The sequence below is a fragment of the Taudactylus pleione genome, unplaced genomic scaffold (assembly GCF_031769625.1).
Source record: "Taudactylus pleione unplaced genomic scaffold, aTauple2 ptg000278l, whole genome shotgun sequence".
NCBI lineage: Eukaryota > Metazoa > Chordata > Amphibia > Anura > Myobatrachidae > Taudactylus > Taudactylus pleione.
In genome coordinates this window covers 8,019,670-8,037,393 of record NW_028284680.1, presented here as the reverse complement: position 1 = coordinate 8,037,393, position 17,724 = coordinate 8,019,670, and the positions used below count along the sequence as shown (strand labels likewise).

General features: G+C 45.7%; 1 protein-coding gene across 1 annotated transcript in view; it reads right to left on the bottom strand.

Moving 5' to 3' along the window:
* TIRAP (TIR domain containing adaptor protein) overlaps positions 1–17,413 on the bottom strand; it is a 47,681-nt gene extending 30,268 nt beyond the window's left edge. The window contains 1 exon segment of the mRNA XM_088481826.1: positions 17,345–17,413. Within this exon segment, the coding sequence (XP_088337952.1) occupies positions 17,345–17,413 (69 nt within the window).
* Positions 17,414–17,724: the final 311 nt, after the last annotated feature.

Here is a 17,724-nt window from a genome sequence, read left to right as displayed (position 1 = left end):
CAGCCAGTGTACCAGTATTCCCAATCGCACGTATACAGCCAGTGTCCCAGTATTCCCAATCGCAGGTATACAGCCAGTCCCCATATTCCCAGTGTCAGGTATCCAGCCAGTGTCCCAGTATTTCCAATCGCAGGTATACAGCCAGTGTCCCAGTATTCCATTCGCTGGTATACAGCCAGTGTCCCAGTATTCCCAAACGCAGCTATACAGCCAGTGTCCCAGTATTCCCAAACGCAGGTATACAGCCAGTGTCCCAGTATTCCCAATCGCAGGTATACAGCCAGTGTCCCAGTATTCCCAAACGCAGGTATACAGCCAGTGTCCCAGTATTCCCAATCGCAGGTATACAGCCAGTGTCCCAGTATTCCCAATCGCAGGTATACAGCCAGAGTCCCCGTATTCCCAGTCTCAGGTATCCAGCCAGTGTCCCCGTATTCCCAATCTCAGGTATACAGCCAGTCCCCGTATTCCCAGTCTCAGGTATCCAGCCAGTGTCCCCGTATTCCCAATCGCAGGTATCCAGACAGTGTCCCCAGTATTTCCAATCGCAGGTATCCAGCCAGTGTCCCAGTATTCCCAATCGCAGGTATCCAGCCAGTGTCCCAGTATTCCCAATCTCAGGTATACAGCCAGTTCCCATATTCCCAGTCTCAGGTATGCAGCCAGTGTCCCAGTATTCCCAATCGCAGGTATCCAGCCAGTGTCCCAGTATTCTCCAGTCATAGGTATCCAGCCAGAGTCCCCATATTCCCAGTTTCAGGTATCCAGCCAGTGTCCCCATATTCCCAATCGCAGGTATCCAGCCAGTGTCCCAGTATTCCCAATCGCAGGTATCCAGCCAGTGTCCCCGTATTCCCAATCGCACGTATACAGCCAGTGTCCCCGTATTCCCAATCGCACGTATACAGCCAGTGTCCCCGTATTCCCAGTCTCCGGTATCCAGCCAGTGTCCCCGTATTCCCAGTCTCAGGTATCCAGCCAGTGTCCCAGTATTCTCAATCGCAGGTATCCAGCCAGTGTCCCAGTATTCCCAATCGTAGGTATACAGCCAGTGTCCCAGTATTCCCAATTGCAGGTACAGTATACAGCCAGTGTCCCAGTATTCCCAATCGCGGGTATACAGCCAGTGTCCCAGTAGTCCCAATCGCAGGTATACAGCCAGTGTCCCAGTATTCCCAATCGCAGGTATACAGCCAGTCCCCATATTCCTAGTGTCACGTATCCAGTCAGTGTCCCAGTATTCCCAATCACAGGTATCCAGTCAGTGTCCCAGTATTCCCAATCGCAGGTATACAACCAGAGTCCCGTTATTCCCAGTGTCAGGTATCCAGCCAGTTTCCCCATATTCCCAATTGTACGTATACAGGCAGTGTCCCCGTATTCCCAGTCTCAGGTATCCAGCCAGTGTCCCCGTATTCCCAGTCTCAGGTATCCAGCCAGTGTCCCAGTATTCTCAATCGCAGGTATCCAGCTAGTGTCCCAGTATTCCCAATCATAGGTATACAGCCAGTGTCCCACTATTCCCAATCGCAGGTACAGTATACAGCCAGTGTCCCAGTATTCCCAATTGTAGGTATACAGTGTCGAAGCTGGATTATTGGCTGAGACAAGATCAGTTTAAAATTGAATCGCAGCGACACCATCTTGCGACTGGCCGCAAGACGCCATTTTGCAAATGGCCGCCTAAGCGCCATTTTAGATAAACTCACACTTTAGTACATGTGGCGATAATACTATTAGCATCATGCGATTGCATCTGTAACCATCGCCATAAGTTACGGCGATTCACCAAAAGCCCATTTCATGACTTTACGTAGTTTGGGTGCTCTGGATAAAGTGTATATTATTATAATTCCCCTAAAGGATATATTGCATTAACTAGAACACTGCAAATGGCCACGTGATAACTAGCCTGTGTAGATAAGCTTCCTGGATAACATCTGCTCTCACTCAAGGTGGCCCGGCTAGAATACACACCTTACATTAGCAAGCTTCTTGCAATGAAATAACTTCAAAGCCAAGAGTGTTATCTTAGGTTTGGTTCTTGTAGCTGGGCTAATTTGCATTCACACAAGTCTGGGAAAATAAAGGACTTTTCTTTTGAGCCTGGGAAAGGTGGGGGCAGCTGGGAGAGGGGGCGTGTGGAACTATAAGGCTCAGCATTCCACACTGCTAGGTGTTCACTTACTGAGATTTAAGTGCACCATTTCTCATACACACATTAATACGCACAATTGCGCTGGTAACTAATCGCATATTAGCGAATGCATAAGATCCTGTATGAAAACGCTGGTTGTTAGCTTCATGCGCACGCATCTGCCCCAAGTTAACTAGTGTCTTTACATCACACCCCGCATACTTACACATTACATATTCACATAAAAGGTTTAATAAGCTTTAAAGGTATAAGATTTAAGTTTGTTCAGTTAGTATAAATGCTGTGAAATAAAGATTATTTGGTAACTAGGGTTTTATACATGCTAAGTAAGCCGTGTTTGGTTTTGTACTGATGCGTACTCTTTCAACAGAATTCCGGTATTATCGGTGTGGAGATCGCATCATGCATTCTCAACTTATGGACCGCAGAGACTTCAAGCAACAAAATGTATAACTGTTAGGATGTTGCATGGGGCAGGAGGGCAGAGACCCCCACTTGTTGGAGGCTGGGTTGAGTCTATTTGAACCAGCCTGTTAAACGCTCTGTAACAGATGCTTCCCCCATGGGAACCAATGGCATAAGCAACAAACTTCTCTATTGTTCTGTCTATTCTGGGGGGGTATAAATATGTGTGCTCCAACACTGGGTTCTTAGTCTTCTTGCTGAACGCTGAGGGACGAGGGGTTTCTTGCTGATGCCTAACATCTGGACCAGAAAGCGCTGTGTATGTGTACTGTACTTGGGTCTGTATAATTCCTTTGCGCAGAATTGTGTATGGATCAATAGCATGTAACTGACTGTACTTTTACTTGAATAATACTTTTTGCTTTGGAACCACACGTTCCAAGTCTGGAGTCTTTATTTACTGTATGACTGCGAACGCAAAATAGCGTCATCCTTAGAGGTTTATAGGTAGGATATTAGAAGGTATAGGCAGGGGCACATAGAGGTGCAAATATAGATTCCTTAACAGCCAGTATCCCAGTAGTCCCAATCGCAGGTATACAGCCAGTGTCCCAGTATTCCCAATCGCAGGTATATAGCCAGTGTCCCAGTATTCCATTCGCAGGTATACAGCCAGTGTCCCAGTATTCCCAATTGCAGGTATCCAGCCAGTGTCCCAGTATTCCCAATCGCAGGTATACAGCCAGAGTCCCCGTATTCCCAATCTCAGGTATCCAGCCAGTGTCCCAGTCACAGGTATACAGACAGTGTCCCAGTATTCCCAATCGCAGGTATACCAGCCAGTGTCCCCGTATTCCCAATTGCAGGTATACAGCCAGAGTCCCCGTATTCCCAATCTCAGGTATCCAGCCAGTCCCCGTATTCCCAGTCTCAGGTATCCAGCCAGTGTCCCTGTATTCCCAATCGCAGGTATCCAGCTAGTGTCCCCAGTATTCCCAATCTCAGGTATCCAGCCAGTCCCCATATTCCCAGTCTCAGGTATCCAGCCAGTGTCCCAGTATTCCCAATCGCAGGTATCCAGCCAGTGTCCCAGTATTCCCAATCGCAGGTATACAGCCAGTGTCCCAGTATTCCCAATCGCAGGTATACAGCCAGAGGGCCTGATTCAGAGCCGGACGCTATTTGCGCTCGCTCGTTCAGAAAAAGGGGGTGGCTATTTAAATTAACCATTCGCTCTTTGCGGTTTGTTGACGCCTCTATGTCTGAACGAGCGAACAAAACATGCGGTCGTAATTTTGTAAAAGACGCCCCCTGGCCGCACGCATCATACGTCATGTCCGCTATTTAATAGATTAATCGAGTACATCGAACAGCGTATGAACTGCTCGCTATTCTTGTGGTTGGTTTTTCCTACCGCAATCTTGCGAGCAGTTCTGACTTTAAAAAAACCAAGTGACGTGGTCAATGAAGCTCCTGTATTAATTATGCACACCCATAAAACGCCCGTTTTGACCTTTAGGCACGCCTGCGTTCGGATCTCCACTCCCCGTTTTCAAGCACCTTCCCCTGTTACCACCCACAAACGCCTCCTCCTGTCACTCAAAATAGCAGGCATTCGCTATTTAGCGAACAAACGATTTTCAGCCGCACTGACTGGTTCGCACATGCGTATTACAATACGTACGCATGTGCAGATGTGCGAACATCGCTCGGAACGAACGAGCGCCCGCTTACGAGCGGCTCTGAATCAGGCCCAGAGTCCCCATATTCCCAGTGTCAGGTATCCAGCGAGTTTCCCAATATTCCCAATCGCAGGTATCCAGCCAGTGTCCCAGTATTCCCAATCGCAGGTATACACCCAGTGTCCCAATATTCCCAATAGCAGGTATACAGTCAGTGTCCCATTATTCCCAATCGCAGGTATACAGCCAGTGTCCCAGTATTCCCAATCTCAAGTATCCAGCCAGTGTCCCAGTGTTCCCAATCGCAGGTATCCAGCCAGAGTCCCCATCTTCCCAATCGCAGGTATACAGCCAGTGTCCCAGTATTCCCAGTCTCAGGTATCCAGCCAGTGTCCCAGTATTCCCAATCTCAGGAACCCAGCTAATGTCCCAGTATTCCCAGTCTACATGGATTACATGAGCAGTGCTCTAGAGAAGGCACAATGTATATATAGATAGAACATTTCTATTACCCACTAATTGTCCTGGGCTAGTTAATCAATGTACTCTTATCTCTTCATACTAATGCTTTTATTACAGGATTGCCATATTCCTGTGTTATATAAGTATGAATCATGTGGATGGCGTGCAAGCAGATTTCAAAACACTGTAAGGTCATGAACTGTTGTGTTGTGTCATGTACAGGCCATCCAGGGCAATTAGGTTCAGATAATTAAAATAGATGAAGCATCGATTATATCTGTATATTTGCAGGGGCTATAAATAGGTGTGTGCGTCCTGTGTATCGTGCAGGGCCCGGGGAGGGGGCAGCATTGTCACTGTCCCACGGCCACCTGCATGTGCCTTGCAGCTTACCCTGTTCCCAGTAGCGTTACTGCAGAGCCGCCCTGCAGCCTGTAGAGTTGCTTGCGCAGTGCTCTACTTCCAAGAGGCGTCATCACTTGTTTAGGGGACAGCCCTTTTACGTTGATATATATATATATATATATATATACAGTCAGGTGCATAAATATTGAGACATTGACAGCATTTTCATATTTTGGCCTCTATTCACGACCACAATGGCTTTGAAATGAAACAAACAAGATGTGCTTTAACTGCAGACTTTCAGATTTAATTTGGGGCTAATTACATCCAAATCAGGTGAACGGTGTAGGAATTACAACGGTTTCTATATGTGCCTCCCACTTTTTAAGGGGCCAAAAGTAATGGGACTATCAACTCAAAAGCTATTTCATGGACAGGTGTGGGCTATTCCCTCATTATTTCATTATCAATTAAGCAGGTAAAAGGTCTGGAGTTGATTCTAGGTGTGACATTTGCATTTGGAATCAGTTGCTGTCGACTCTCAATATGAGATCCAAAGAGCTGTCACTATCAGTGAAGCAAGCCATCATTAGGCTGAAAAATCAAAACAAACCCATCAGAGAGATAGCAAAAACATTAGGTGTGGCCAAATCAACTGTTTGGAACATTCTTAAAAAGAAAGAACGCACCGTAGAGCTCAGCAACACCAAAAGACCTGGAAGACCATGGAAACAACTGTGGTGGATGACAGAAGAATTATTTCCCTGGTGAAGAAAAACCCCTTCACAACAGTTAGCCAAATCAAGAACACTCTCCAGGAGGTAGGTGTATATGTGTCAAAGTCAACAATCAAGAGAAGACTTCACAAGAGCGAATATAGAGGGTTCACCACAAGATGTAAACCGTTGGTGAGCCTCAAAAACAGGAAGACCAGATTAGTTTGCCAAACAACATCTAAAAAAGCCATTACAGTTCTGGAACAACATCATATGGACAGATGAGACAAAGATCAACTTGTACCAGAGTGTTTGGAAGAGAAGAGTATGGAGAAGGAAAGGAACTGCTCATCAGTGAAGCATGGTGGTGGTAGTGTCATGGCGTGGGCATGTATGGCTGCCAATGGAACTGGTTCCCTTGTATTTATTGATGATGTGACTGCTGACAAAAGCAGCAGAATGAATTCTGAAGTGTTTCGGGCAATATTATATGCTCATATTCAGTCAAATGCCTCAGAACTCATTGGACGGCGCTTCATAGTGCAGATGGACAATGACCCGAAACGTACTGCAAAAGCAACCAAAGAGTTTTTAAGGCTAAAAAGTGGAATGTTATGCAATGGCCAAGTCAATCCCCTGACCTGAATCCGATTAAGCATGCATTTCACTTGATGAAGACAAAACTGAAGGGGAAATGCCCCAAGAACAAGAACTGAAGACATTTACAGTAGAGGCCTGGCAGAGCATCACCAGGGATGAAACCCAGCGTCTGGTGATGTCTATGCGTTCCAGACTTCAGGCTGTAATTGCCTGCAAAGGATTTGCAACAAAGTATTAAAAAGTGAAAGTTAGATTTAGGATTGTTTAGTTTGTCCCATTACTTTTGGCCCCTTAAAAAGTGGGAGGCACATATAGAAACCGTTGTAATTCCTACACCGTTCACCTGATTTGGATGTAATTACCCTCAAATTAATTCTGAAAGTCTGCAGGTAAATCACATCTTGTTTGTTTCATTTCAAAGCCATTGTGGTGGTGAATAGAGGCCAAAATATGAAAATTCTGTCAATGTCCCAATATTTATGCACATGACTGTATGTGTGTGTGTGTCATGTATATATAGATTTATAAAATAGTGTGCTATATTGAGAGAGATAAAACCAACATGATTGATTGGACACACTAGATCACATGACCGTGCATTATTTCCCAATGACCACACTCCTCAGGCTTGGTCTACTTCCAGCTGTAATCTGAACCTCATCACAGAGCCACAGCTGTATCACTCCACAAGTGTAAACAATATCTCTCACAGAAAAGCTACACATCACTGCCTCACTGACAGACATACACATCACTGCCTCACTGACAGTAATACATATCACTGCCTCACTGACAGTAATACACATCACTGCCTCACTGACAGTAATACACATCACTGCCTCACTGACAGACATGCACATCACTGCCTCACTGACAGACATGCACATCACTGCCTCACTGACAGTAATACACATCACTGCCTCACTGACAGACATAGACATCACTGCATCACTGACAGTAATAGACATCACCGCCTCACTGACAGACATGCACATCACCGCCTCACTGACAGACATGCACATCACCGCCTCACTGACAGACATGCACATCACCGCCTCACTGACAGTAATACACATCACCGCCTCACTGACAGACATACACATCACCGCCTCACTGACAGACATACACATCACCGCCTCACTGACACAAATACACATCACCGCCTCACTGACAGACATACACATCACTGCCTCACTGACAGACATACACAACACTGCCTCACTGACAGTAATACACAACACTGCCTCACTGACAGTAATACACAACACTGCCTCACTGACAGTAATACACATCACCGCCTCACTGAAAGTAATACACATCACCGCCTCACTGACAGACATACACATCACCGCCTCACTGACAGACATACACATCGCAGCGACACCATCTTGCGACTGGCCGCAAGACGCCATTTTGCAAATGGCCGCCTAAGCGCCATTTTAGATAAACTCACACTTTAGTACATGTGGCGATAATACTATTAGCATCATGCGATTGCATCTGTAACCATCGCCATAAGTTACGGCGATTCACCAAAAGCCCATTTCATGACTTTACGTAGTTTGGGTGCTCTGGATAAAGTGTATATTATTATAATTCCCCTAAAGGATATATTGCATTAACTAGAACACTGCAAATGGCCACGTGATAACTAGCCTGTGTAGATAAGCTTCCTGGATAACATCTGCTCTCACTCAAGGTGGCCCGGCTAGAATACACACCTTACATTAGCAAGCTTCTTGCAATGAAATAACTTCAAAGCCAAGAGTGTTATCTTAGGTTTGGTTCTTGTAGCTGGGCTAATTTGCATTCACACAAGTCTGGGAAAATAAAGGACTTTTCTTTTGAGCCTGGGAAAGGTGGGGGCAGCTGGGAGAGGGGGCGTGTGGAACTATAAGGCTCAGCATTCCACACTGCTAGGTGTTCACTTACTGAGATTTAAGTGCACCATTTCTCATACACACATTAATACGCACAATTGCGCTGGTAACTAATCGCATATTAGCGAATGCATAAGATCCTGTATGAAAACGCTGGTTGTTAGCTTCATGCGCACGCATCTGCCCCAAGTTAACTAGTGTCTTTACATCACACCCCGCATACTTACACATTACATATTCACATAAAAGGTTTAATAAGCTTTAAAGGTATAAGATTTAAGTTTGTTCAGTTAGTATAAATGCTGTGAAATAAAGATTATTTGGTAACTAGGGTTTTATACATGCTAAGTAAGCCGTGTTTGGTTTTGTACTGATGCGTACTCTTTCAACAGAATTCCGGTATTATCGGTGTGGAGATCGCATCATGCATTCTCAACTTATGGACCGCAGAGACTTCAAGCAACAAAATGTATAACTGTTAGGATGTTGCATGGGGCAGGAGGGCAGAGACCCCCACTTGTTGGAGGCTGGGTTGAGTCTATTTGAACCAGCCTGTTAAACGCTCTGTAACAGATGCTTCCCCCATGGGAACCAATGGCATAAGCAACAAACTTCTCTATTGTTCTGTCTATTCTGGGGGGGTATAAATATGTGTGCTCCAACACTGGGTTCTTAGTCTTCTTGCTGAACGCTGAGGGACGAGGGGTTTCTTGCTGATGCCTAACATCTGGACCAGAAAGCGCTGTGTATGTGTACTGTACTTGGGTCTGTATAATTCCTTTGCGCAGAATTGTGTATGGATCAATAGCATGTAACTGACTGTACTTTTACTTGAATAATACTTTTTGCTTTGGAACCACACGTTCCAAGTCTGGAGTCTTTATTTACTGTATGACTGCGAACGCAAAATAGCGTCATCCTTAGAGGTTTATAGGTAGGATATTAGAAGGTATAGGCAGGGGCACATAGAGGTGCAAATATAGATTCCTTAACAGCCAGTATCCCAGTAGTCCCAATCGCAGGTATACAGCCAGTGTCCCAGTATTCCCAATCGCAGGTATATAGCCAGTGTCCCAGTATTCCATTCGCAGGTATACAGCCAGTGTCCCAGTATTCCCAATTGCAGGTATCCAGCCAGTGTCCCAGTATTCCCAATCGCAGGTATACAGCCAGAGTCCCCGTATTCCCAATCTCAGGTATCCAGCCAGTGTCCCAGTCACAGGTATACAGACAGTGTCCCAGTATTCCCAATCGCAGGTATACCAGCCAGTGTCCCCGTATTCCCAATTGCAGGTATACAGCCAGAGTCCCCGTATTCCCAATCTCAGGTATCCAGCCAGTCCCCGTATTCCCAGTCTCAGGTATCCAGCCAGTGTCCCTGTATTCCCAATCGCAGGTATCCAGCTAGTGTCCCCAGTATTCCCAATCTCAGGTATCCAGCCAGTCCCCATATTCCCAGTCTCAGGTATCCAGCCAGTGTCCCAGTATTCCCAATCGCAGGTATCCAGCCAGTGTCCCAGTATTCCCAATCGCAGGTATACAGCCAGTGTCCCAGTATTCCCAATCGCAGGTATACAGCCAGAGGGCCTGATTCAGAGCCGGACGCTATTTGCGCTCGCTCGTTCAGAAAAAGGGGGTGGCTATTTAAATTAACCATTCGCTCTTTGCGGTTTGTTGACGCCTCTATGTCTGAACGAGCGAACAAAACATGCGGTCGTAATTTTGTAAAAGACGCCCCCTGGCCGCACGCATCATACGTCATGTCCGCTATTTAATAGATTAATCGAGTACATCGAACAGCGTATGAACTGCTCGCTATTCTTGTGGTTGGTTTTTCCTACCGCAATCTTGCGAGCAGTTCTGACTTTAAAAAAACCAAGTGACGTGGTCAATGAAGCTCCTGTATTAATTATGCACACCCATAAAACGCCCGTTTTGACCTTTAGGCACGCCTGCTTTCGGATCTCCACTCCCCGTTTTCAAGCACCTTCCCCTGTTACCACCCACAAACGCCTCCTCCTGTCACTCAAAATAGCAGGCATTCGCTATTTAGCAAACAAACGATTTTCAGCCGCACTGACTGGTTCGCACATGCGTATTACAATACGTACGCATGTGCAGATGTGCGAACATCGCTCGGAACGAACGAGCGCCCGCTTACGAGCGGCTCTGAATCAGGCCCAGAGTCCCCATATTCCCAGTGTCAGGTATCCAGCGAGTTTCCCAATATTCCCAATCGCAGGTATCCAGCCAGTGTCCCAGTATTCCCAATCGCAGGTATACACCCAGTGTCCCAATATTCCCAATAGCAGGTATACAGTCAGTGTCCCATTATTCCCAATCGCAGGTATACAGCCAGTGTCCCAGTATTCCCAATCTCAAGTATCCAGCCAGTGTCCCAGTGTTCCCAATCGCAGGTATCCAGCCAGAGTCCCCATCTTCCCAATCGCAGGTATACAGCCAGTGTCCCAGTATTCCCAGTCTCAGGTATCCAGCCAGTGTCCCAGTATTCCCAATCTCAGGAACCCAGCTAATGTCCCAGTATTCCCAGTCTACATGGATTACATGAGCAGTGCTCTAGAGAAGGCACAATGTATATATAGATAGAACATTTCTATTACCCACTAATTGTCCTGGGCTAGTTAATCAATGTACTCTTATCTCTTCATACTAATGCTTTTATTACAGGATTGCCATATTCCTGTGTTATATAAGTATGAATCATGTGGATGGCGTGCAAGCAGATTTCAAAACACTGTAAGGTCATGAACTGTTGTGTTGTGTCATGTACAGGCCATCCAGGGCAATTAGGTTCAGATAATTAAAATAGATGAAGCATCGATTATATCTGTATATTTGCAGGGGCTATAAATAGGTGTGTGCGTCCTGTGTATCGTGCAGGGCCCGGGGAGGGGGCAGCATTGTCACTGTCCCACGGCCACCTGCATGTGCCTTGCAGCTTACCCTGTTCCCAGTAGCGTTACTGCAGAGCCGCCCTGCAGCCTGTAGAGTTGCTTGCGCAGTGCTCTACTTCCAAGAGGCGTCATCACTTGTTTAGGGGACAGCCCTTTTACGTTGATATATATATATATATATATATATATATATATACAGTCAGGTGCATAAATATTGAGACATTGACAGCATTTTCATATTTTGGCCTCTATTCACGACCACAATGGCTTTGAAATGAAACAAACAAGATGTGCTTTAACTGCAGACTTTCAGATTTAATTTGGGGCTAATTACATCCAAATCAGGTGAACGGTGTAGGAATTACAACGGTTTCTATATGTGCCTCCCACTTTTTAAGGGGCCAAAAGTAATGGGACTATCAACTCAAAAGCTATTTCATGGACAGGTGTGGGCTATTCCCTCATTATTTCATTATCAATTAAGCAGGTAAAAGGTCTGGAGTTGATTCTAGGTGTGACATTTGCATTTGGAATCAGTTGCTGTCGACTCTCAATATGAGATCCAAAGAGCTGTCACTATCAGTGAAGCAAGCCATCATTAGGCTGAAAAATCAAAACAAACCCATCAGAGAGATAGCAAAAACATTAGGTGTGGCCAAATCAACTGTTTGGAACATTCTTAAAAAGAAAGAACGCACCGTAGAGCTCAGCAACACCAAAAGACCTGGAAGACCATGGAAACAACTGTGGTGGATGACAGAAGAATTATTTCCCTGGTGAAGAAAAACCCCTTCACAACAGTTAGCCAAATCAAGAACACTCTCCAGGAGGTAGGTGTATATGTGTCAAAGTCAACAATCAAGAGAAGACTTCACAAGAGCGAATATAGAGGGTTCACCACAAGATGTAAACCGTTGGTGAGCCTCAAAAACAGGAAGACCAGATTAGTTTGCCAAACAACATCTAAAAAAGCCATTACAGTTCTGGAACAACATCATATGGACAGATGAGACAAAGATCAACTTGTACCAGAGTGTTTGGAAGAGAAGAGTATGGAGAAGGAAAGGAACTGCTCATCAGTGAAGCATGGTGGTGGTAGTGTCATGGCGTGGGCATGTATGGCTGCCAATGGAACTGGTTCCCTTGTATTTATTGATGATGTGACTGCTGACAAAAGCAGCAGAATGAATTCTGAAGTGTTTCGGGCAATATTATATGCTCATATTCAGTCAAATGCCTCAGAACTCATTGGACGGCGCTTCATAGTGCAGATGGACAATGACCCGAAACGTACTGCAAAAGCAACCAAAGAGTTTTTAAGGCTAAAAAGTGGAATGTTATGCAATGGCCAAGTCAATCCCCTGACCTGAATCCGATTAAGCATGCATTTCACTTGATGAAGACAAAACTGAAGGGGAAATGCCCCAAGAACAAGAACTGAAGACATTTACAGTAGAGGCCTGGCAGAGCATCACCAGGGATGAAACCCAGCGTCTGGTGATGTCTATGCGTTCCAGACTTCAGGCTGTAATTGCCTGCAAAGGATTTGCAACAAAGTATTAAAAAGTGAAAGTTAGATTTAGGATTGTTTAGTTTGTCCCATTACTTTTGGCCCCTTAAAAAGTGGGAGGCACATATAGAAACCGTTGTAATTCCTACACCGTTCACCTGATTTGGATGTAATTACCCTCAAATTAATTCTGAAAGTCTGCAGGTAAATCACATCTTGTTTGTTTCATTTCAAAGCCATTGTGGTGGTGAATAGAGGCCAAAATATGAAAATTCTGTCAATGTCCCAATATTTATGCACATGACTGTATGTGTGTGTGTGTCATGTATATATAGATTTATAAAATAGTGTGCTATATTGAGAGAGATAAAACCAACATGATTGATTGGACACACTAGATCACATGACCGTGCATTATTTCCCAATGACCACACTCCTCAGGCTTGGTCTACTTCCAGCTGTAATCTGAACCTCATCACAGAGCCACAGCTGTATCACTCCACAAGTGTAAACAATATCTCTCACAGAAAAGCTACACATCACTGCCTCACTGACAGTAATACATATCACTGCCTCACTGACAGTAATACACATCACTGCCTCACTGACAGTAATACACATCACTGCCTCACTGACAGTAATACACATCACTGCCTCACTGACAGACATGCACATCACTGCCTCACTGACAGACATGCACATCACTGCCTCACTGACAGTAATACACATCACTGCCTCACTGACAGACATAGACATCACTGCATCACTGACAGTAATAGACATCACCGCCTCACTGACAGACATGCACATCACCGCCTCACTGACAGACATGCACATCACCGCCTCACTGACAGACATGCACATCACCGCCTCACTGACAGTAATACACATCACCGCCTCACTGACAGACATACACATCACCGCCTCACTGACAGACATACACATCACCGCCTCACTGACACAAATACACATCACCACCTCACTGACAGACATACACATCACTGCCTCACTGACAGACATACACATCACTGCCTCACTTACAGTAATACGCATCACTGCCTCACTGACAGAGATACGCATCACTGCCTCACTGCCAGACATACACATCACTGCCTCACTGACATATATACACAACACTGCCTCACTGACATATATACACAACACTGCCTCACTGACAGTAATACACAACACTGCCTCACTGACAGTAATACACAACACTGCCTCACTGACAGTAATACACATCACCGCCTCACTGAAAGTAATACACATCACCGCCTCACTGACAGACATACACATCACCGCCTCACTGACAGACATACACATCACCGCCTCACTGACAGACATACACATCACTGCCTCACTGACAGACATACACATCACTGCCTCACAATAATACACATCACTGCCTCACTGACAGACATACACATCACTGCCTCACTGAAATACACATCACTGCCTCACTGACAGTAATAGACATCACTGCCTCACTGACAGACATACACATCACTTCCTCACTGACAGTAATACACATCACCGCCTCACTGACAGACATACACATCACTGCCTCACTGACAGACATACACATCACTGCCTCACTGACACAAATACACATCACTGCCTCTCTGACAGACATACACATCACTGCCTTACTGACAGTAATAGACATCACTGCCTCACTGACATATATACACATCACTGCCTCACTGACATACACATCACTGCCTCACAGACATACACATCACTGCCTCACTGACAGTAATACACATCACTGCCTCACTGACAGACATACACATCACTGCCTCACTGACAGACATACACATCACTGCCTCACTGACAGACATACACATCACTGCCTCACTGACAAAAATACACATCACTGCCTCTCTGACAGATGTACACATCACTGCCTCACTGACAGTATACACATCACTGTCTCACTGCCAGTAATACACAACACTCCCTCACTGACAGACATACACATCACTGCCTCTCTGACAGACATATGCATCACTGCCTCACTGACAGTAATAGACATCACTGCCTCACTGATATACACATCACTGCCTCACTGACATACACATCACTGCCTCACTGACAGACATACACAACACTGCCTCACTGACAGACATACACATCACCGCCTCACTGACAGACATACACATCACTGCCTCACTGACAGATATACACATCACCGCCTCACTGACAAACATACACATCACTGCCTCTCTGACAGACATACACATCACTGCCTCACTGACAGTATACACATCACTGCCTCACTGACAGTAATACACAACACTCCCTCACTGACAGACATACACATCACTGCCTCTCTGACAGACATACACATCACTGCCTCACTGACAGTAATAGACATCACTGCCTCACTGACATACACATCACTGACAGACATACACAACACCGCCTCACTGACAGACATACACATCACCGCCTCACTGACAGACATACACATCACCGCCTCACTGACAAACATACACAACACCGCCTCACTGACACAAATACACATCACCGCCTCACTGACAAACATACACAACACTGCCTCACTGACACAAATACACATCACTGCCTCACTGACAGACATACACATCACTGCCTCACTGACAAACATACACAACACTGCCTCACTGTCACAAATACACATCACTGCCTCACTGACATATATACACAACACTGCCTCACTGACAGTAATACACAACACTGCCTCACTGACAATAATACACATCACCGCCTCACTGAAAGTAATACACATCACCGCCTCACTGACAGACATACACATCACTGCCTCACTGACAGTAATACACATCACTGCCTCACAATAATACACATCACTGCCTCACTGACAGACATACACATCACTGCCTCACTGAAATACACATCACTGCCTCACTGACAGTAATAGACATCACTGCCTCACTGACAGACATACACATCACTTCCTCACTGACAGTAATACACATCACCGCCTCACTGACAGACATACACATCACTGCCTCACTGACACAAATACACATCACTGCCTCTCTGACAGACATACACATCACTGCCTTACTGACAGTAATAGACATCACTGCCTCACTGACATATATACACATCACTGCCTCACTGACATACACATCACTGCCTCACAGACATACACATCATTGCCTCACTGACAGTAATACACATCACTGCCTCACTGACAGACATACACATCACTGCCTCACTGACAGACATACACATCACTGCCTCACTGACAGACATACACATCACTGCCTCACTGACACAAATACACATCACTGCCTCTCTGACAGACGTACACATCACTGCCTCACTGACAGTATACACATCACTGCCTCACTGACAGTAATACACAACACTCCCTCACTGACAGACATACACATCACTGCCTCTCTGACAGACATACACATCACTGCCTCACTGACAGTAATAGACATCACTGCCTCACTGATATACACATCACCGCCTCACTGACAGACATACACATCACTGCCTCACTGACAGACATACACATCACCACCTCACTGACAAACATACACAACACTGCCTCACTGACACAAATACACATCACTGCCTCACTGACAGACATACACATCACTGCCTCACTGACAAACATACACAACACCGCCTCACTGACACAAATACACATCACTGCCTCACTGACACAAATAGACATCACTGCCTCACTGACAAACATACACATCACTGCCTCACTGACAGACATACACATCACTAGCCTCACTGACAGACATACACAACACTGCCTCACAGACACAAATACACATCACCGCCTCACTGACATACACATTTGTGACAGAAAAAAATGAAGAAATGTCAAATTACTTCATGATTTAATGGACCTGACATGGCTCCTCACCAAAGAACTTGAACAGGACTAACCTGAGCAGCGGCTTCAGAGTCCAGCAGAGCAATCAGTGAGCAGACATGGCAGCCCTGACTCTGAGGAAGCATTAAGCTCTATCTGCCACATGTTTTCTTTCTTTCCAAAATGAACCACTCTTACAGTGACAGTAGTAATTAGTCATCTACTTTAATGTTTATTCATTAAAAATAATTCAAATTAAACAGCATATTCTAAGCATCTCTTCTCCTATTCTGTATCGGTTTCCCCTACATCATTCTCCACATAGAACTATTCTGTCACAGCAGTGACCATTTATAAAGTAACAGATATACCACTCTTAGGTGTGCGGTTGCAGTTTGGTATACGCACGCCTTGGGTGGATGAACATACTCGGCTTTTGGCTTCCTGCATCACAACGCACACAAAGGCGTGCATATATCAGAACGCGACCGCACACCCAAGAGTGGTATATCCAATATATATATATATCTATCTATATATCTATCTATCTATATATATATATATATATATATTTATATACACACAAACACACGCACACACCCATCAGCCCAATATTGTGTAGGTCCCACTCGTGCTGACAAAACAACTGACCCATCGAGGCATGGACTCCACGAGACCTCTGAAGCTGTCCTGTGGTATCTGGCACTAAGACATTAGCAGCAGATTCTGTAAGTTGGGGCCTCCATGGCTCAGACTTGTTTTTCCAGCACATCCCACAGATACTCGGTTGGATGGAGATCTGGGGAATTTGGAAGCCAAGTCAATACCTCGATCTCTTTGTCCTGTTCCACAAAACATTCCTGAAGTATTGTTGCAGTTAAAGATGCCACTGCCATCACGGAATACTGTTGCCATGAAGGGGGGTACTTAGGGGGTCATTCAGACCCGGTCGTTAGCGCCGATGCGCTTGGACCGGGTCGATGGCCCCCCACAGAGCATGCGCAGGACGGTGCCGTCGTGCGCATGCGTGAGACCCGCTACGACCGACAGCGCCGGTCGTAGCAGGTCTCGATCCAAAGGGGGCGAGCTGTCGATGTTGATGACAGCTCGCCCCGTTTGGAAGGCGGGCCGGGGGGGGGGTGGCAGCCCAAGTGGGAACGCCTACCATTTGGGGGTGGCCCCACTGACATCACTAGTGATGTCAGTG